The 20,282-nt window shown below is 49.3% G+C and overlaps 1 protein-coding gene across 1 annotated transcript; it reads left to right on the top strand.

The window, feature by feature from the left end:
• The first annotated feature begins 1,254 nt into the window (after positions 1-1,254).
• On the top strand, positions 1,255-13,987 carry SLC4A9 (solute carrier family 4 member 9). The gene is made up of 22 exons (XM_021701839.1): positions 1,255-1,472; positions 1,814-1,974; positions 2,251-2,364; positions 2,783-2,838; positions 2,989-3,146; positions 3,407-3,494; positions 3,871-4,025; positions 4,222-4,338; positions 4,509-4,683; positions 4,846-4,979; positions 5,156-5,418; positions 6,300-6,358; positions 6,585-6,773; positions 6,903-7,016; positions 8,435-8,596; positions 8,744-8,922; positions 9,660-9,732; positions 11,162-11,230; positions 11,482-11,655; positions 12,270-12,422; positions 12,777-12,877; positions 13,721-13,987. Exons 1-21 carry the CDS (start codon positions 1,255-1,257, stop codon positions 12,828-12,830), a joined length of 2,865 nt encoding a protein of 954 aa, XP_021557514.1. The 3' UTR covers positions 12,831-12,877; positions 13,721-13,987.
• Positions 13,988-20,282: the final 6,295 nt, after the last annotated feature.

A 20,282-nucleotide genomic window follows, 5' to 3' on the forward strand; every position in this document is an offset into this window, starting at 1 on the left:
GGGATCCAGTCATGTGACGATCTGGGGGAAGAGCTTTCCTTGCAAAGAGAAGAGCTACAGCAAAGACCCCCAGGCAGGAACAGGCTTTGCATAACAAAGACCAATGCCCTTGGAAAGGAGTGAGCAAGGGAGAATGGTATGAGATGTGGCCTGGGACATAGGCTAGGGCCAGACTGTAGATCTTATAGGTCATAACAGAGTTTGATTTTTCTTCTAGGAGTAAGGGGAATGTATCAGGTGAGTTTTGAGAAGAGTAATGTAGCTTGACTACCTTTTAAAAGGATCCCTATGGCTGCTATGCGGATTAAGAACTTTGGGCAAGGAAGGAAGAGTGGAAGCAGGGAGATGATTGCAAGAGATTAGAAAGCCCTTGAAATAATTCAGGTGAGACAGGACGGAGGCTTGGAACAGGGTAGAAGTGTGGGAGGTGGGGAGATGTGGTTGGATGCTGGGTTTACTTTGAAGGTAGAGCCAACAGGACTTGCTAATAGACCACATTCTCCTTTGTTCTTTTGGCTCCAGGAACTCCTTCATACACACGCTCTAGTTGGCTCCTCTGCCCTGACTGCCTGGCTGAGTTAGAAGGGCAGACCCCAGGGACACAGCTAAATTGGAAAGTTTCCAGGTGTGCTTGGACAAAGGAATTTAAGCTTCAGGCCCTGTGTTCTCCTTGCAATGCCTCCTTTGCCCTTTAATGAGCTGGGATTCTGCCTGGTGTCTCCCTTAGAGTAGCCTGGCTTCCACAGATCCAGTTACTTATTAGGTCTCTGTTTATCCAAATGGGTGCCCTTAGGGTGTGTTGGTGACACCCAAAACAGTCCTGGGTGGGGGTTGGTGTTTGTATTTGATACAGAGTAGCGGGCAGGATAATCTGAGGGTCTCAGTCCTCAGACCCAGGCCAGTGACTTACTCCTGTTAATTTACACAAAGCACAGTGGGGTCAGACCTGATCCCACAGAAAATGCACACAACATTTTGGCTCCAGGCTGGGCATTTCTGGAGAGCCTGGGAAAGATCAGGTTAGTCTTAACAAACACTCTCAGGCGGCAAGGGCTGGGGAAAGCAAGTGGGAAAGGGAATGACCCGGTTGGCTCTGGAGTCAGCAGGCCTTGCTTGTTTGTGTTGCGCTGCTTGTTGGGGCAGTGCCGGGCGGGGGGAGGGGGGTTGCATTATAAATGTAGCCAGCCAGAGGGCCCCTGGACTCAAAACCTAGGACTGTACCAGTCCATGAAAGTCTGTGCAAGCCTCCCCAAGATGAAGCTACCAGGCCAGGAGGAGTTTGAGGTCTCCAGTGCTTGTGAAAATGTGCCCACAGGAGAGCTGGACAGTGGCCCTGGCTCTGGCCCCAGCCCTGACGGACCCTCAGACACAGACAGAGGGGAACTGGGGGTACCCAAGGACCCTCTGCTCTTCATTCAGCTGAATGAGCTACTGGGCTGGCCCCAGGCACTGGAGTGGAGAGAGACGGGCAGGTGAGTGGGACCCAGGGCAGTTTTATGGGGTCTTTCCCTTTCCCCAGCTGGGGACTCCTCTATGATCCGTAGCTCCTCCTGTGTGAGGAGGTACTCTAACCCCCAATCAGGAGTTCCTCTCTGTGTTCTCCAGTTCAGACCCTCACCCTCCATGATGCTCAGCTTTCTATGCAATCTACTTTTGAGTTCCCCAAGACCCCAGTTGAGGGGTTAATGCCCAGGAAGAGGCCACTGGGCCCAGGACTCCCCCATTGCCCTACCTTCCCTGCCTCTCCTGTGTCCCCACTCCTGGGCCTGGGAGAGATGGCCCCAATAACATAGTCCACTCCTCTCCACCACAGGTGGGTGCTGTTTGAGGAGAAGCTGGAGGTGGGTGCGGGCCGGTGGAGTGTTCCTCATGTGCCCACCCTGGCACTGCCCAGCCTTCAGAAGCTCCGCAGCCTACTGGCCGAGGGCCTTGTGCTGCTGGACTGTCCAGCTCAGAGCCTCCTGGAGCTCGTGGGTACGCTGGGAGCCTTTGCAGGGAGGGCCTGGGCAGCCATGCCATTTCCCCAGGACTTCCCCCCCCCCAAATCTTAGAACTTTCCAGAGCTGACCCCACCCCACCCTAGGGATTATCCTTACCTGTCACAGTGCGGGGGGGAGATGGAAGACTAGAGTAGAGGAGCAAGTTCCCTGAGACCCCCAGAATGGAAAGGGACCTGGGCAGAGGGGCAAGGGGAAGTTTTGGGGCAGGGAGCTCTCAGGAAAGGGTTAGAGCCCCACCTCTGTTCTTCAGAACAGGTGACCAGAGTGGAGTCGCTGAGCCCAGAGCTGAGAGGGCAGCTGCAGGCCTTGCTGCTGCAGAGACCCCAGCACCTCATCCAGCCCACAGGCACCAGGCCCTGCCAGGGTGAGAGGCCTGTCCTTGGGCCCAGGACCAAAAGCCCTAGGTGGGAGGGTCCCAGATCCCCTTGCCCCCTTCCGGACCTAGACCAGCCTAGCCTTGGCTCATAGCTCAACTCAGGTCTCATGGGTGAGAAGTGGAGGTAAGGGTGAGGGGAGAAGAGTGGAGGGGCCAGAGTTCTGGGAAGGGATGTTTTTGGTAGGCATTGTGCCAAAAGTTTTACATGTAGTATCTCATTTAATCTTCACAACCATCCTGTGAGGTAGTACCACAATTAGCCCCATTTTAGTGATAAGAAAACTGAGGCTCAGAGAGGGGAAGCTCCAGTTTTCATAGTCTGTCAGAGGTAAAGCTGGTCAGGAAGCCCTGGTGCATCCACCTCCAAAGCCCGTGCTCTTAGTCACTGCCTAATCCTGTTTTGAAGGGTCTGCCCATCCAAGAGAGGCTTCTCACAGTGAGGAAGCCCCACTGAAGGAACAGGTTTGTGGCCCTTCCTTGGGCAGGGCTGGGAAAGGGGTCAGGGATTAACAGAGGTTCACCCTCCACTGGCCTCATTATCAATCAGTATTCTGCTGACATCCGCCTCCCCAAATAAGCTCTCATCTTTTGTGTCTCCTTGAACCCATCCAGCGTCAGAACCCCCTGAGACAGAAGCTGCCACCAGGGGCTGAGGCAGGAATTGTGCTGGCAGGAGAGTTGGGCTTCCTCGCGCAGCCCCTGGGGGCCTTTGTGCGCCTGCGGGATCCAGTGGTGCTGGGACCCCTCACTGAGGTTCCCCTTCCCAGCAGGTAAGGCTGCCGAGAGTCGAGGGTTCTGGAAACCAGAAGAAGGATCTTCACTAGGGAGGGGATTGGGAGGTCTCTGGTCCAGTTCTTTTGGGGGTGAGTGCAGGATAGTGCTAAGGGGTCTGGGGGGGGGCTAGTGGTCAGGGCTGCAAAGTAGGTGTGCACACGACAAAATGTATGGGGGCTGGGGGGGAGGTAAGAGGTCAGGGCTGCCTTATGGGATAGCAGCCTCTCATATTTCTGGGGCCTGGTTCCTTCTTCAGATTTTTCTGCCTCCTCCTTGGTCCTTCCACATTGGGAAAGGGCTACCATGAGATGGGCCGGGCAGTGGCCATCCTCCTCAGTGACCCGGTGAGCTGGGCAGGGTGTGTGTGTGTGTGTGTGTGTGCATGTGCGCGCGCACGTGCACATGCCCACACATAGACTTGTGTCAGTGAGTATGCACGTGCGGACTCTCCATGTGTGACAGAATACAGCGATGAGGCAGAGTGTGGCTTTGTGTCCGTGAGCATGAGGACTGAGGTTTCCTTGGCTGCCACTGGAGCCCCCTTACCTAGCACCGTGCTGGCACATAGTAGGCAGCCAATACTCATCGCATGCGTGCGTTAATGAGTGAATACTTGAATGACTTGTCTGCCTATCTGACTTGTGTCTAGCTTTGAGACTGTGAAAATGCATGTAAGGGTCCAGATCTGCATTTACTGCCCCTTTGTGCCCCTATCCCTAGCAATTCCAGTGGTCAGTTCGTCGGGCCAGCGACCTTCAAGACCTTCTGGCAGCCTTGGATGCCTTCCTAGAGGAGGTGACAGTGCTCCCTCCAGGTCGGTGGGACCCGACAGCCCGGATTGCCCCACCTAAATGTCTGCCCTCCCAGCACAAAAGGTATACGGGGGCCTTCTCCACAGACCTTGGGTCCACTCCCACTGTTGAAGAGGGTAGGGGATTCCAGGAAAGGGATAGAACCTTATCTTTGGATTCCCAGCCTGCTGGCAGAGACACGAGCAGCCACCAGGGGGCAGGGTGCCCAGTCATGTTCTGGTGGAGATCCTCAGGCAACCTGGGTTCCCATTCTCTTCAGGCTCCTCTCACAACGGAGGGAGGTCCAGGGCTCCTCTGCCCAGCATGGAGCCCTGGCTGAGGACAGGTATGGCCACTGGCCGCAGGCACCCATCCCAGAGTTACAGCGGACAGGCAGGTGAGGTGAGCTGGGGTGAGAGCAAGGGTAAAGGTACAGGGAGGGGCAGGGGTTACAGGGGCACAGAGGCATATGCTCACTGTGGAGGGGATCACCCAGTCCCAGGGAAAGTAGTGGGGATAGGGGCATGGGTGGGGTCACTTGGATCACTGACAAACCATGGGTGGGAGGCTGTTTGGGGGCCTTGTCCAGGATGTGCGCCGGAAGGCCTCATGGTACCCCAGCGACTTCTTGGACGCGCTACATCCCCAGTGCTTCTCGGCCGTGCTCTACATTTACTTGGCCACTGTCACTAATGCCATCACTTTTGGGGGTCTGCTGGGGGAAGCGACCAATGGTGCTCAGGTGAGTGGGGAGGCATGAGGGGGGCAGGCACAAGTTTTGGTATTCTGCCCACCATGCCCTTTACCCTTCCCTGGGACAATGGGTGGGCTTCCCTGGAAGCTTGGGTTGCTGTGCTGAGGACTCCAGTGTCCTGTGCGGACAGGGTTCCCTGCTGGCTTCTAGGGGGTGCTGGAGAGTTTCCTGGGCACTGCAGTGGCGGGAGCTGCCTTCTGCCTGATGGCTGGCCAACCCCTCACCATCCTCAGCAGTACGGGGCCAGTGCTGGTCTTCGAGCGCCTGCTCTTCTCCTTTAGTAGGTAGGAGAATGCCCTGACTGTCACCAGACCCTCACTAGCCACACTCTCAGCCTGGTCCTGGCTGGGTCAGTAGGGGAGGGTGGAAACTGTCTGGCTCCAGGGGCACCTAACCTGGATTAAGTGGAGAGCAGAACAGCTCTGCCAATTCCTGTCTGTCTCACCCCCCCCGCCCCCAGAGATTACAGCCTGGACTATCTACCCTTCCGCCTGTGGGTGGGCATCTGGGTGGCCACATTTTGCCTGGCACTGGTGGCCACAGAGGCCAGCGTGCTGGTACGCTACTTTACCCGCTTCACCGAAGAAGGCTTCTGTGCCCTCATCAGCCTCATCTTCATCTACGATGCTGTGGGCAAAATGCTGAGCTTGACCAGTGCCTATCCCATCCAGAGCCCTGGCTATCCTGCTTATGGCTGCTTTTGCCAGTACCCAGACCTGGGAGGTGGGTGAGGGAAACAGGGAGTTTGGCAAGATGGGGAAGGATGCAGGAGGGGGAGGGGTTGTCCCCTTGCTATCCCCCCCCTTGTTAAGTTCAGCAGAATCCTGAATACTTACCCAAAAACCAGCAGCACTTTTCCCCTCTGGTTTTGGATCAATTGAGAAGTAACAGAGCAGGCCCAATATTGTCTTTATTTCTGACAATGCTGATCAAAGAACATGCTTATATCTGTGGGGGACTGGGCTTCCTAACAATGAAACCTAAATTAGATAGATTTACGCACCCAGTCATGGCTGCACTGGACAGGGACTGTCTTGCCCCAGAGGAGCAAAGCTAAATGTATGCACAGTGCAGGCAGCTTATTCCCAAGAGTGAGGAGAGGAGGGGACAGGGAGAGGCATGCCCAGCGCCTTCTCTCAAACTCACCAATCAAATAAATTGCTGCTCTTTCCCTAGTCTGAGTGACGACTCAGGGGGTGAGCCACTCAGCATATTACTTTTGCACAAATACCTCCATGTGGAAGGAAGCAGCAGGAATGGGGAAGAGATGTCCTCTCAAGAGTGCCAGACTCTGCTGAACAAAACCAGTTCTGGTCCTGGTAGAAACCCATAGATTGGTGTACTCATCCATTAAGCAAACATTTGTTAGGCATCTGCTCTGGCCAGTCCTGTCTCTGGCACCAGGGATACAGATAGGTAAGGAATGCGAAGGGACCAGGCAATGTTCTGAGGAGCGCAGACTTGGTAGCAATTGGAGTCAGCAGACAGATGAGTCAGAACTGAGAACTCTCTGGTTTACTTGGACCCATGAGGTTAGACTTCTGAGGGGTTGGAGAAGGTTCCCAGGGGAGGGGCATATACCCAAATTGTTCTCTGCTTCCCAGGAAATGAGTCTCAGTGGACGAAGACAGAACCAAAAGACAGAGATGACATCTCAAGTATGGTGAGGGCCTGTTCCTGGGAGGGTCTGGGAAAGAAAGCCTGGGCGCCAAAGAAGTCGGTGGTGCCCCGCTTTTCCCACCCCATAGGCTAGGGAAACCCTCATTGGTCACAGAGGCCCAGACCTGTGCTGTGGCTGGAGACCTCTTATCCTGGGCCCTTGCTGTCCCAGTGAGTGTCAGCCAGTGTTTATTCCGCCACCCCCATCCCTGATGACCCCCTCCACACAGGACCTTGGCCTGGTCAATGCCTCCTTGCTGCCCCCACCTGAGTGTGCCCGGAGGGGAGGCCAGCCTCGCGGCCCCAGCTGCCATACAGTCCCAGACATCGCCTTCTTCTCCCTCCTCCTCTTCCTTACCTCCTTCCTCTTAGCCACGGCCCTCAAGCATGTGAAGGCAAGCCGCTTCTTCCCCTCTGTGGTGAGTATTACCTCTCTTTCTGTCGGAGAGTACTGGCTCTTGGCCTTGGGCCATGTCTGTGCATGGGAAAGGGTGAAGAAGGAGGGGGCTGGCGGGCCTGAATCTGACGAGTGTCCACTGTGTGGCCAGGTGCGCAAAGTGCTCGGTGACTTCTCCTCAGTCCTGGCCATGCTGCTGGGCTGTGGCCTTGATTCCTTCCTGGGTCTGGCCACGCCAAAGCTCACGGTGCCCAGTGAGTTCAAGGTGAGAGCTGGGAGTATAGGACAGAGGGGAGAGCAGGGCCAGCACACAGGACCTTGGAGGAGGAAATGCACAGATCCCATGTTTCTCTTCCTCTGAGCTTCCATTTCCTCGCTTATAAAATAGAAAGGATAATAATAATGACCTCACAGAGCTGCTGTGAGGATTAATGAGGTACTGCTGCTGACACAGTGGTACAGAATACATGGCAGCTATTATTATAAATTAGGGGTTAAGAGGATGAGTTCTGCTCAGCCAGCCCTGGGTTTGAGATCCTGTTCTGCCACTTCCTAGCTGTAAAACCTTAGGCAAATTAACCCACATCTCTCATCAATGAGCCTCAATTTATGCATCTATAAAATGGAAATAATAAATAACAATGGTTCCTACTCTGTAAGTTGTCTTGAGGTTCACAGAAGATGGATGTAAAGCATTTTACTACAGTGCAGGGACTGGCATATACCAAGACCTTAATAAATGTTACTTATTGTCATAGGTTGGCCCTACCCACTCCACTATTCCCCACTCTCTCCTTTTTTTTTTTTTTAAAGATTTATTTACTTATTTGACAGAGAGAGAGAGAGAGCAAGAGAGGGAACACAAGCGGGGGGAGAGGGAGGAGGGAGAAGCAGGCTTCCCGCCGAGCAGGGAGCCCGATGCCGGGCTTGATCCCAGGACCCTGGGATCATGACCTGAGCCAAAGGCAGACGCTTAATGACTGAGCCACCCAGGTGCCCCCCCACTCTCTTTTTTGAACCCCCAGTTGCCGGCTCTGATCTGGTAAAGCTGGAGCTCCCTACCAAGGGCATGACAGTGCACAGGACAAGGCTTAGCACTGACTTAGCACTTAGACTTTGCCTGGGCATTTGGAGACCTTCTCTCCAGCTTCCCCCAGGACAGGAGAGCAGGGGGACTCCAGTTGGGTAGCCTCAGTGGCTCAGAATCTGAGACGGCAACTGGGGTCCCCTCCCCCACAAAGATGCTTATAATCAGAGCAGACGCAGACACACCCAGCCCTGCGCCTGCCCCAGATCAAGGCAGGTCTGAGCCTGAGTCGCTCTACCCTGGTTGGGCGGGGGGGGGGGGGGGGTTGCCTAGGGGAGAGGGCTCTGTACATCAAGAAGTATAGGCCGGCCTCTCCTTCCATCTCCTCCTCTTGCAGGGCGGGAGGGCCCCTGAGAACCAAAGTCCAGAGCCCCTGGCTCCAGCCCAACGCCCAGGGTGGTCCCCCTCCTTCTGCCCTCTTTTAAGACACTGGGATGCTTTGAACCAGCTATGCATGCACACATACTGCTCCTACCTATCATCTAGGGTCTTGGAACGGGGGTAAGGGGTTATAGAAGAATGCCAATGCTGGGGTGTGCAGGTGAGGTACTCTTGGGAGACCCTCTCTAACTTGTCCATGGAACACCCTCTCCCAGCCCACACTCCCTGGGCGTGGCTGGCTGGTGTCACCTTTTGGAGCCAACCCCTGGTGGCTAAGTGTGGCAGCAGCCTTACCTGCCCTGCTGCTATCTATCCTCATCTTCATGGACCAGCAGATCACAGCGGTCATCCTCAACCGTGCTGAATATAAACTGCGGGTAAGGCCTGCCGGGTAAGACCCTAGGTCCCTAGACCAAGGGACAGAAACTCTAGGATGGGGTCCAGGACCTCCCTCTCCCACTCCAAAGGAGAGAGAGCCCAGGTCTGGTTTAGTTTCACCCTCAATACTCCACCACTACCTGCAGAAGGGAGCTGGCTTCCACCTGGACCTCTTCTGTGTGGCTATGCTGATGCTGCTCACATCAGTGCTGGGGCTACCCTGGTACGTCTCAGCCACAGTCATCTCCCTGGCCCACATGGACAGTCTTCGGAGAGAAAGCAGAGCCTGTGCCCTGGGGGAGCCCCGCAGCTTCCTGGGGATCAGGTGAGGCCAGTATTCAGGAGGCTAGAGTGAGAGGTGGTCAGTAAGGTGGTATGGTGGGATACAAAGCACTTATTTGGACAGCTTAAATTCTAAGCTGGTGACTCCAGAGGGCTCTCTCACTGCTCCATGAGCACTGCAGTGGAGTGAATGGATGGGTTCTGGGCTGAGATGGGTGTGTCAGATCTTCCCCCATTCTCCTTCGGCCGTGGGATTGGGCGGGCCCTCGAGAGGAGCCTCATGGATGTAAAGGCAGAGGCAGCCAGGGCTGAGCGAGGATGAGGTGCCAGCTAAATACCCCCCCCCCCCCCCCCCCCCCCCCCCCCCCCCCGCTCAGTGTAGGAGTACCTCACTGATGTTACAGAGTTACCATCACAAAAACAATTTTGTAACTATTGGAAACACAATCTGTGGAAAGTATGTGAAATTAACTTTGACACTGTGAAAGAGAAGTTTTTATGGCAGTGTAAAAATTGCTAACTTTCCTTCAAAATCAAAATCAAAGCCTATGAGCTTGAGCTGATGGTGAGGCCTGGAACACCCAAACTGAAGTGCCGTGCCCCTTCCTCTCCACCAATTTTGCACACCATGCTAAGGCCCCCTCTTTGCCAGGTGACTAGTGGGGGATCCCTCCACTTCCCTCCTGCCAGTGCCTGTAGTAGTATCTGGTTCGCATCTCCAGTCCGGCACCCTGGGGGCTCTCCCAGACCCTGGCTAACTCTTCCCTCTCTGTACCACAGGGAGCAGAGGCTGACAGGCCTGGTGGTGTTCATCCTCACAGGAACTTCCATCTTCCTGGCACCTGTACTCAAGGTACCTGTTAGCCTGGCATCAGGGGCCGGGCAGGGCAGTACTAATAATAAAGAAAGCAAGAACTGACACTGGCTAAATACTTACTGTGCACCAGGCACTGTGCTGTTTTCTCCACACTTGGTCTCATTTGATCCTCCCATGAACCCTGAAGGCATCCGTACTTCACAAATGAGGAAGCTGAAGGTTAAAGAGGTTAAGCAGCTTACAAAAGATCACCAAGAGAGCTAGTTTCTCAGGTCCATCTGAGAACCCAGCCTCTTACCCAGAGGGCTTTCTACCCAGTGGAGAAGGGTGTGGGCATGCCACCTTCCCCTATGGGCCAAGTGGTATGGTACCCTTGCTCCAGCCTCCCAACAAAGTGTGATCATCACGCCCCAGAAAAACCTTGAGGCAAAACCCCTTCACTGCTCCCTTACCAGATGTTTGTAGAATACCTGCCATGCGCAAGGCTCTGTTAGGCACTTGGGAGAAGCGGGTGGGGAGCAGGAAGGGGCAGGAGTATTGAAAAGAGATATGGAGCCAAGTCCCTATCAGCAACATACACACATGAACAAAAATTAAGTAACAGGTAATCACAGAAAGTTTCAACAAGCCAAAGCAGCAAAGCAATCGAGGAGGGCATGGAGAATGGCATACAACAGTCACCAGTGAGGAGAAGTTTGGGGAGGGAAAGGTCATGGAGCTGGGTGAGAGTGGAGTAGTTGAAAGAGCCAGATGGACCGGATCAGCTGCTTACTAACTAGGTGACTCTCATTCAGCAGATGTTTACTGCACATAAACCATATGCTAGGCACTGTTCCAAAGACTGGGGATATAGTAGTGATCAAAAGAGACCATCCACTGCTTATAGTCTCTGGTGAGAAGAGACAGATGAAAAAAATTAATAAAATAGGATAATTTCAGATAGTGATTACTTCTAATGAAAAATATAAGAGGGTAAGGGTGATTAAGAGTGCAAGAGGTCTACTTTAGATTGAAAGGTCACACCCTTCTGGGATGTCAAGAGATGAGGAGTGAGAAGCCTGAGTAGTGAGAAGAAAGTCAAGCAAGGACATTTTAGGTGGAGGGACATAGCAAAGCAAAGCAAAGGCCTTGCAAGGGGGTAGAAATAAACTTGGGCATGTTGGGGGAAGGAAAGGAAGCCATATAGCAGGAACAGAGAGAGCAAAGAAGAACGTGATAGATAAGATTGGAGAAGTAGGCCAATCCAATCCCCCTTCTGTAAAATGGAAACAATTATAGAATTTACCTCTTCTGACTGTCTTGAGGATTCAGTATCAGGCATGCAGTTGGAAAGGAACAGAAAAGGCTGGGTAGGCTTAGATGTAGATGCTGGAGGCTGGGGCTGGAGCCTAAGTGGGGGGTGGGGGGCATCCGGGCAGCTGGCACAAGTGAACTCCTTTGCCAGCTCTCCACTTCTTCCTACCAGTTCATCCCAATGCCTGTGCTCTATGGCATCTTCCTGTACATGGGGGTGGCAGCGATTAGCAGCATTCAGGTGAGCCCATTATATTTACCATGCAGTCCCACTCCTCCTGTTCTTTCCTGCTGGTACCTCCTGCCTATACTTGCCGAGTCCTCTCCTATCCTCTTCCTGACTCTCCTGGGCATAGGATTCTGCTGCCATGCTCTGAATGGGGAGGGTGCCAAGGGAGACTTCTGGCCGCCCCCTCACGCTAGGCTTCGATAGCTAACAGTGACACCCTCCGGGCTGAATACCCTGCTTTCCTCCTCCTCTTGTTCCCCTAGTTCACAAAGAGGGTACAGCTATTATTGATGCCAGCAAAACATCAGCCAGACCTCCTGCTCTTGCGCCATGTACCTCTGAGCAGGGTCCACCTCTTCACAGCCATCCAGCTTGCCTGCCTGGGTTTGCTTTGGATAATCAAGTCTACCCCTGCAGCCATCATCTTCCCCCTCATGGTGACTTGGGGCAGGGTTGGGTAGTGTCCCAGGGAACCTGGGAGACTCTGAGCCTGGGAGGGTGGCCAAAGCCTCCACAGGAGGAAGACTCTCCCCCTCTCACTTGCCCTGACTCTGCCTGGTTGGGAATCTTGGGACAGAGAAAGATGGCTGAGAGATGCCCACAGATAGGCTAATCCTGGGATACCTGATTCAACTCCATTTACAACCTCTTTGGCTGACCAACCACAGACAGAGATATAAAGTCCAAAAGAAAACCGAGGCCCTGGGAGAGGCAATACTGGCACTTTTGTTACTCAGTGAGGCGATGACACTGGTGGTTTCTGGCCTTATCCTTAGTCCCTGAGGAAGTTAAGAGCCCTGGGCTTTCTAGTAGCACCAATATGATTACCGGATCCCAGCTGTGTAACTTCTGGGAAGTTTCTAAACTCTCAGGGCTTCAGTTTCTTTCTCTATACAGTGGCAACAATTATATTTATCTTGTAGGAATGTGTTAGCATTAAATGAAACAATACACAATGCCCAGTACACAGGAAGTGCTCAATAAGTGCTACTGCTGCTCATGTTTCTGCTGCTATTGCTGACAGCCCTGGGTCTTGTTTCTATCCCTGCAGTTGCTGGGCCTGGTGGGGGTCCGAAAGGCACTAGAGAGGGTCTTCTCACCACAGGAACTACTTTGGCTGGATGAGCTGATGCCAGAGAAGGAAAGAAGCATCCCTGAGAAGGGGCTGGAGCCAGAATATTCACTCAGTGGTGACAGTGAAGATGTGAGCCCCAGATGGGCCCTCTCAGGAGAAGGGGGCAGGGGTGGGGAGAGCCCTTTTGTCCAGGATATCCCTAAAGTCTAATATTTCTATTAAGCCTGAAGATCTGATTAACACAATAATTCCCCTTAGGGGGACATAGGTACACTGAAGGGGTGAGGGAAATCTTTCTTTAGAGGGCAGGGGCCCTGGTTTATGAATCCATGGGGGTAGAAAGGTCTGGGGACAGCTCTGGTGGTCTTTTTCAACCATAATCTTTGTCTCAGTGTGGGTTTATATCCTTTCACTTTCTGGGCCCCTTTCTCTCTGCTCTGTCTCTGTCTATTCCCAACTCATCTTGGGATCTTTCTTTTGCAGTCAGAGCTGATGTATCAGCCAAGGGCTCCAGAAATCAATATCTCTGTGAATTAGCTGGAGTAGGAGTTTAGGAATAGAGACTCCAGGAAACTGAGCATGAGGTGAGGATGTGAGGGAAGTGCCCCTGGGGTCGAGGATGGGGAGGTGGGGGCTCAGACCTGGGAAACCTCCGGTGTGCTGGCTACCCCTGATTTCCCTTCATGTTCCAGTTCCTCACAAACTCCAAAGTAGGGGAGGGAATAGAAAGGTCTCTCCAGAGGGAGGAATGAAATAAGGGAGGGTACCTGGGCTTGGCTCCCCATGGCACGGAAGTCTGGCCAGTAGAGGGAGCTCAAGCTCACACCAAATTGGATGTAGAGATGCAGGGCTGGGGAAGAAGGGGTATAACCGACAAAAGAATGGTAGGGAGTGGGGAGGAGAGGGAGGGAGGATAAAGCTCCCTGCAGCTTTCCTTTGCCCTGGAGGCCACTCCCTTAGGCTGCTGAGAACCATACTCCAGACAAGTGGAGGGATTCTCTGTCACTTGCCCACTTTGCCATTCCTTCCATTTTTATTCATCCATTTATCAAAACAGTTTATGAGTACTATACTTAAGGAGTATCTAGATACCAGAGATACAGTGGTAAGTAAGATAATTATGGTCTCTGACCTCATCAGCTTAAAATCCACTGGGAAAGACCAATAGGGAGTTGTTGGAGTGGGATAGTGTTGGCTAAGGCAAGCATCAACTGTGGGAGCAGAGAGACCTCTAAGCCCTTCTTGGAGGATGGTGAAGGTGGGGTGGTGGGAGTTGGAGAAGAGGAAGTGGTCCATAACTTGAAATTTGAAGAATGAAGAATGGCCAGAATAAGGTGGAGGGACTTGTTCTAGGCAGAGGGTGCAGCATGTGCAAAAGCCTGGCATTTTTTTCCCCCTTGATAAGCTAAATTCTCTTTTTGCCGCAGAAACCCTTCTATCCATGCTTTCCAAGCTCAAGAGCCCAAGAAGCCCCACCATTTGCAGTGGAAAATTCTAGAGGGCAATTCAGCAGCTATCCCAGAACAAGATCTCCTGGGCTTTCCATATCCCCCATAGCTCCTTTGCAGTATTCTTTGCCCTACTGTGACCCTGTGCACTTGCTCTGACCCCACTATGTCTTCTCTCAGTTCACAGGTGTTACTCGGAAGTCAGGATATTGTTAGCCTTTGGCTTAACTGCCATATTCTCAGTCGACTGGAACCAGTGGGGCAGGACTGGAGGGCAGCTGGCCAAGATTTCCATTACCCTCCTGAGCAGGGGGTACAGAGTGGCAGTGATGGGGCACCTTGGTGGCTCAGTTGGTTAAGCGTCTGCCTTCGGCTCAGGTCATGATCCCAGGGTCCTGGAATTGAGCCCCGCATCGGGCTCTCTGCTCAATGGGGAGCCTGCTTCTCCCTCTCCCTCTGCCTGCCGCTCTGCCTACTTGTGCTCTCTCTCTGTCAAATAAATAAATAAATACAATCTTAAAAAAAAAAAAAAAAGACAGAGAGAGTGGCAGGGAAGAAGCAGGTTTGCTGGTAAGCCTGGGGGACTGACCAGGCCCCATTCACTCTCTACCCCATTAAAGGGACCTGGAAACCCTTCTCAATTTGAACTTTCTATCCTCACAAATTCTCTTTTACAGAATTAGGGGTCTTTAGCGAACTCTTTTCAGTTTGCAAAAGGGGAAAATATCTTTCTAGAAAAATTATTCATCTATTTAAAATAGTTTTTTATACATATGAAAATAATCCTTACTGTTTTTTATCACAAAAGTGAATGAGATTAGTGCAAAATATTAAAACACTATAGAAATATATAGTTTTGAAATGAAAACCATACCAGTGATGATCAGTGTCCAAATTTTAGTGTATATTGTTCAAATTTATTTCAAGGGACACATTAATATTTTCATTAAAGTGAGATTATACGTTGAGTTCTACAACATGCTTGTCACTTGATATGCACTGAATATTTTCCCCATGCCAGTACATACATATCTACCTCTCTTTTTGTAACCTGCATAGAATGAACAACCTAATAATCTGAAAAAGATACCATATATACAAAAGAGTATATAAGGGATGCCTGGGTGGCTCAGTCGGTTAAGCGTCTGCCTTTGGTCAGGTCATGATCCCAGGCCCTGGGATCGAGTTCCACATCAGGCTCTCTGCTCCGTGGGGAATCTGCTTCTCCCTCTGCCTCTGTCTCTCATGTATAAATAAATAAAATCATTAAAAAAAGTATATAAAATATCTTCTGGAAGTATAAGAATTTCTTCAGAGCATATACCTAGGAGTGAAATTAAAGAGCAAAAAGAGAACACTTGTGTATGTCAGTTCATCTATGAATTCTAAAGTTAAAAATTATATTTAATCTAGCATTTTAGTTTTTTAGTTAGGAAGGTTGTTCAGAAATTTTAATCTATACAATGCCAGAAGTGGAAATTCTTTTTTATTTTATTACATTTTATTTTTAGGTAATCTCTACACACAAGGTGGGGGGGCTCAAACTCACGACCCTGAGATCAACAGCTGTTTGCTCCACCAATTGAGCCAGCCAGGTGCCCCAGAAGTGGAAATTCTGATGGGTTTTTTTTAATGTTTTAAAGAAGGCTCCTAGGGGTGCCTGGGTGCCTCAGTTGGTTAAGCATCTGATTCTTGATTTCGGCTCAGGTCATGATCTCAGGGTTGTGAGAGCCCCAAATAGGCTCCACACTCAGCAGGGAGTCTGCTGGAGATTCTCTCTCTCCCTCTCCCTCTGCCACTCCCCCACTCCCACTTGCGCTCCCTCTCTCTCATAAATAAATAAATCTTTAAAGAAGGCTCCTAAAATTATATCTAAGTATCTACTGATCAAGAGAAATATATGCCAAAAGTATAATTTAAACTTAGATAATTATATATTTTGCCCATTTCAGCAGCATCTACATATTGTTGAAAACACCTTCATTTAGTCTTACTTTAACATTGAACAAATACTTAGTGAATATCAACAATGTCCCATCAAATAAAGTTTCTAACTTCATGGAGTTTATACTAAAGGACAGAAATAACAAAGAAAAAATATGATTATCTGAGATAATGACAAGTACCCTGAAGAAAATCAAACAGGGTAATATGACAGGGACTGGGAGAAGATTGCTTGAGGTGGATGTTCAGGGGAGGCCCCTCTGAGTAGGTGACCTTTAAGCTGGGACCTGAGTGACAAGGAACCAACTAAATTATCATCTGCCTGCAGCCAAGACATGTAAAAATACACATGAATTTAAGTGCTCTACAGTCCCCACATTGGGAGCCACTGTCATAAGGGAAAGACTGAGGTCAGCTCTGGCTTAAATCTTAGTCCTTAGCTTGCTCAGTCCAGGCCATATGAGCCTGCAGCATGCCTTTCCTGGCTCTAACCCATAGGCTTCAGTTTTCTGTCAGTAAAATGGGGCCAAGAGCCCAGATTCTAGGGTGCTATAAGGGTTAATTGATGCCTATAACATTCTTTAAGATGTTTAGGTGAAAAACCTAGGGCTGTATAGTGGCTTATTAGAGCCTCCCAAGCCCCAGGGAAAATCTCTCCCTATCAGTAATGTAGGTCTTCTCTTTTCCAGTCTGTAGATGCGGGACAATGGTTTTCAAACTTTTGTGGGTATTAGAATCAAATTTTGTCATAATATGAATTCTTGGACTCTTGGCCTGAGGTTCTGATTTTCTCTGAGGTTCTGGGCTCTTATCTTCCTAGTTGTGTTCTTCTGTCTCCTTGTCCAGTGCCTCATGCTTCCCAACATTATAAATTTTTATCTTTGCAAATGGACCTGAGTATGCACTTGTCCATATATACCATGATCGGAGACAACTTTGGTCATTTTTCCTAAGAGCAACCCAGAGCAGAGACTGGGGAAAGCAGGAATGTGTCTGTATCTACTTCTCAAATGTAGACAGACGTTAGGAAGAGGATCTAGGGGAAAACTTTGAACAAAAGAAGGGAGGAATTGCTGATTGGTAGAAAATGAGAGAAGGTGAGTACAAGGAAAATAACCCTGGTGTGAAGGTCAGTTCACTGCTTCTTACCACTTTTCCTGGTGCTGAATCCCACTATAGGGGCTGTCCAGGGCTTGACTGATCAATTTATTCATTCATTCAATAGATAAATACATATTAAATGTCTATTATACGCCAGGTAGTATAGTCTATTATATTCCTATGTGTAGGAGGAATTCAATGTGAAATAAGACAAGGTCTCTGCTTTCCTGAAGTTTCCACTCTAGTAGGGGGAGACAGAAAATAAATAAATAAATACAATGATATAAATATGACTATTTATTATATAATACAGCATAATGCAATAAAGAGGGAGGGTTTGGTGGGTGACTACCTTAGACATGGTTAATAAGGGCCTCTCTGAGAGGATAACATTTGAGCGGAGACCTGAATGACAAGAAGTCAGCCTTGGGAATAGGGGAGAGGGGGAGAGAGGGAGTGGAAGGAAAGCATTTTTGGCCAAGGGAATATCAGTGCAAAGGCCCTCAGGCAGGAAGGACTTCAGAATGTTTGAGAAGGCCCATACAGCTACAGTGGAAAAGTGAGGGAAAGAACACTGCAAGGTGAGGTTGGAAAAAATGAGGATCAGTATGGTAGGCTACATAATGAACACCTTGGAAGAGGCAGTGTGGATGAGGCCTTGTCCCTTGGGGTAAGAATAGTAGGGGCCAACCTAGAATAGCCAAAGCAATCTTGAAAATGAAGATCCAAGTTGTAGGGCTCATAGTCTCTGATTTCAAAATTTACTTCCAAGCTATTATAATCAAGACAGTGTGGTACTTGCATTTGGAAATACATACAGGATTGACAGTCTAGGAACACACACTCACACTTATGGTCAATAAATTTTTTGAAGAGAGTGCCAAGACAATTCAATGGTGAAGAATAGTCTTTTCAACAAATGGTTCTGGGAAAACTGGGTATCTTCATGCAAAAGAATGAAGTTGGACCCCTACCTCATATCACATACAAAAATTAACTCAAAATGCATCAAAAACCTAAATGTAAGAGCCAAACCATCTCAGAAGAAAACAGGTGTTAATCCTCATGACCTTGGATTTGGCAATAGTTTCTTAGATATGATACCAAAACACAAGGAACAAAATAAAAAAATAGATTAGACCTCATCAAAAATTTAAAACTTCTGTCCTCCAAATGGCACTATCTACAAAGAGAAAAGACAACTTGCAGAATGGGAGAAAATACATGTAATCATATATCTGATAAGGGACTTGTATCTAGAATATATTAAGAACTCTTACAACTCCATAATAAGAAAGGGTGCCTGGGTGGCTCAGTCGGTTAAGCATCCAACTCTTGATTTCAGCTGGAGTCATGATCTCAGGGTCATGATTTCAGGGTCGTGAGATCAAGCCCCATGTGGAGCCCTGTGTCAAACCCCATGTGGAGCTCTGCACTCAGCGTGGAGTCTGCTTAAGACTGTCTCTCCCCCTCTGCCCTTCCCCTCCCTTGCTTGTGCTCTCTCTCTAAATAAATAGATCTTAAAAAAAAGAAGACGGGGGCTTGGGTGGTTCAGTCAGTTAAGGCTCTGCCTTCGGCTCAGGTCATAATCCCAGGGTCCTGGGATCAAGCCCCGCGTTGGGCTCCCTGCTCAGCGGGAAACCTGCTTCTCCCTCTCTCACTACCCCCTGCTGTGTTCCCTCTCTTGCTGTGTCTCTATCAAATAAATAAATAAAATCTTAAAAAAAAAAAAACTTTAAAAATTATTTATTTATTTACTTGAGGCGGGTGGGGCAGAGGGAGAGGGACAAGCAGACTCTGCTGGCATGGAACCTAACTTGGGGCTCTATCTCATGACCCTAAGATCACAACCCCAACCAAAACCAAAAGTTGGCTGCTCAACCAGCTTACCAGCAATCAGGCACCCCCAAATAACTCAATTTAAAAATATACAAGAGAAGGGGTAGCTGGCTGGCTCAGTCGGTGGAGCATGCAATTCTTGATCTCAGGGTCATGAGTTTGAGTCCCCTGTTAGGTGCAGAGCTTACTGAAAAAAAAGTGGGGGGATCCAAATAGACCTTTACCTAAAGAATATATATTAATGGGAGGCACCTGGCTGGCTTAGTTGGAGAAGCCAGTGACTCTTGATCTTGTGGTCATGAGTTTGAGTCCTATGTTGGGTGTAGAGATTACTTAAAAATGAATAAATAAGCTTAAAAAAATAAAGAAGATATATTAAATGGACAATAAGCACCTGAAAAGATACTCGACATCATTAGCCATCAAGAAAACACAAATCAAAACCACAGTGAGGGCGCCTGGGTGGCTCAGTTGGTTAAGCGACTGCCTTCGGCTCAGGTCATGATCCTGGAGTCCCTGGATCGAGTCCCGCATCGGGCTCCCTGCTCGGCAGGGAGCCTGCTTCTCCCTCTGACCCTCCCCCCTCTCATGTGCTCTCTCTCATTCTCTCTCTCTCAAATAAATAAATAAAATCTTAAAAAAAAAAAAAACCACAGTGAGATACCGTTCACACTCATTAGGATGGCTATAAATAATGAATATTGGTAAGGATGCAGAGAAGTTGGAACCCTCACACATCACTGGGGGGGGGGGATGTAAAATGATGCAGCAACATTGAAAACAGTTTCTGTTCTTCAAAAAGCTAAATACAGAATTATCATAGGATCCAGCAATCCCACTCATAGGTATATGCCCCCAAAGAACTGAAAACAGGGATGAAAACAGATACCTTACACCAATGTTCATAGCAGCATTATTCACAATAGTCAAAAGGTGAAAACAACTCAGATGACTCAACAACCCAAAGTTCTGAATAAACAAAATGTGTTATATCCATTCAGTGGAATATTATTCAGCAATAAAATGGAATGAAACACTGATACATGCTACAACATTGATGAACTTTGAAAACATCATTCTAGGTGAAAGAAGCTGGTCACAAAGGACCACATATTGTATGATTCCATTATGTGAACTATCCAGAATGGACAAATCTATAAAGACAGAAATTAGACTTTTGGTTGCCAAAGGCTTGGGGACTTGGTGGGGTCGGGGGAGGGTGTTGAGAGATAATAGCCAAGGAGTATAAGATTTCTTTTTAGGGCTGATGAAAATATTCCAAAGTAGATATGATGGTTGTACAACTCTGAGAATATAATAAAAGCCACTGAATTGTACTCTTTGGGTAAATTGTGTGGTCTGTGAATCATATTTCAATAAATCTATTAAAAATAAAATCTAAATCTAAAAATCTAAAAATCTAAAAAATCTAAAAAAAATAAAAACATTGGTGGGGCAGAGCCTGGTTATCTAATTAGCAGGGTCACAACAGGGAGGTCAAAAACCTCTACGGCCTCCAACACCAAAGGAATTACAACTGCTGGGCAAGAACTGAGGGAATTCTCCAATACTGACTCCGGGAACCTTACAGCTAAGTGAACCCAAGGGAAGAGCCACAGTCTTGAGAGGTTTCTCCAGGTTGTTTTCAGAGACCTGT

This window comes from Neomonachus schauinslandi, chromosome 7 (assembly GCF_002201575.2).
Source record: "Neomonachus schauinslandi chromosome 7, ASM220157v2, whole genome shotgun sequence".
NCBI classification, from domain to species: domain Eukaryota; kingdom Metazoa; phylum Chordata; class Mammalia; order Carnivora; family Phocidae; genus Neomonachus; species Neomonachus schauinslandi.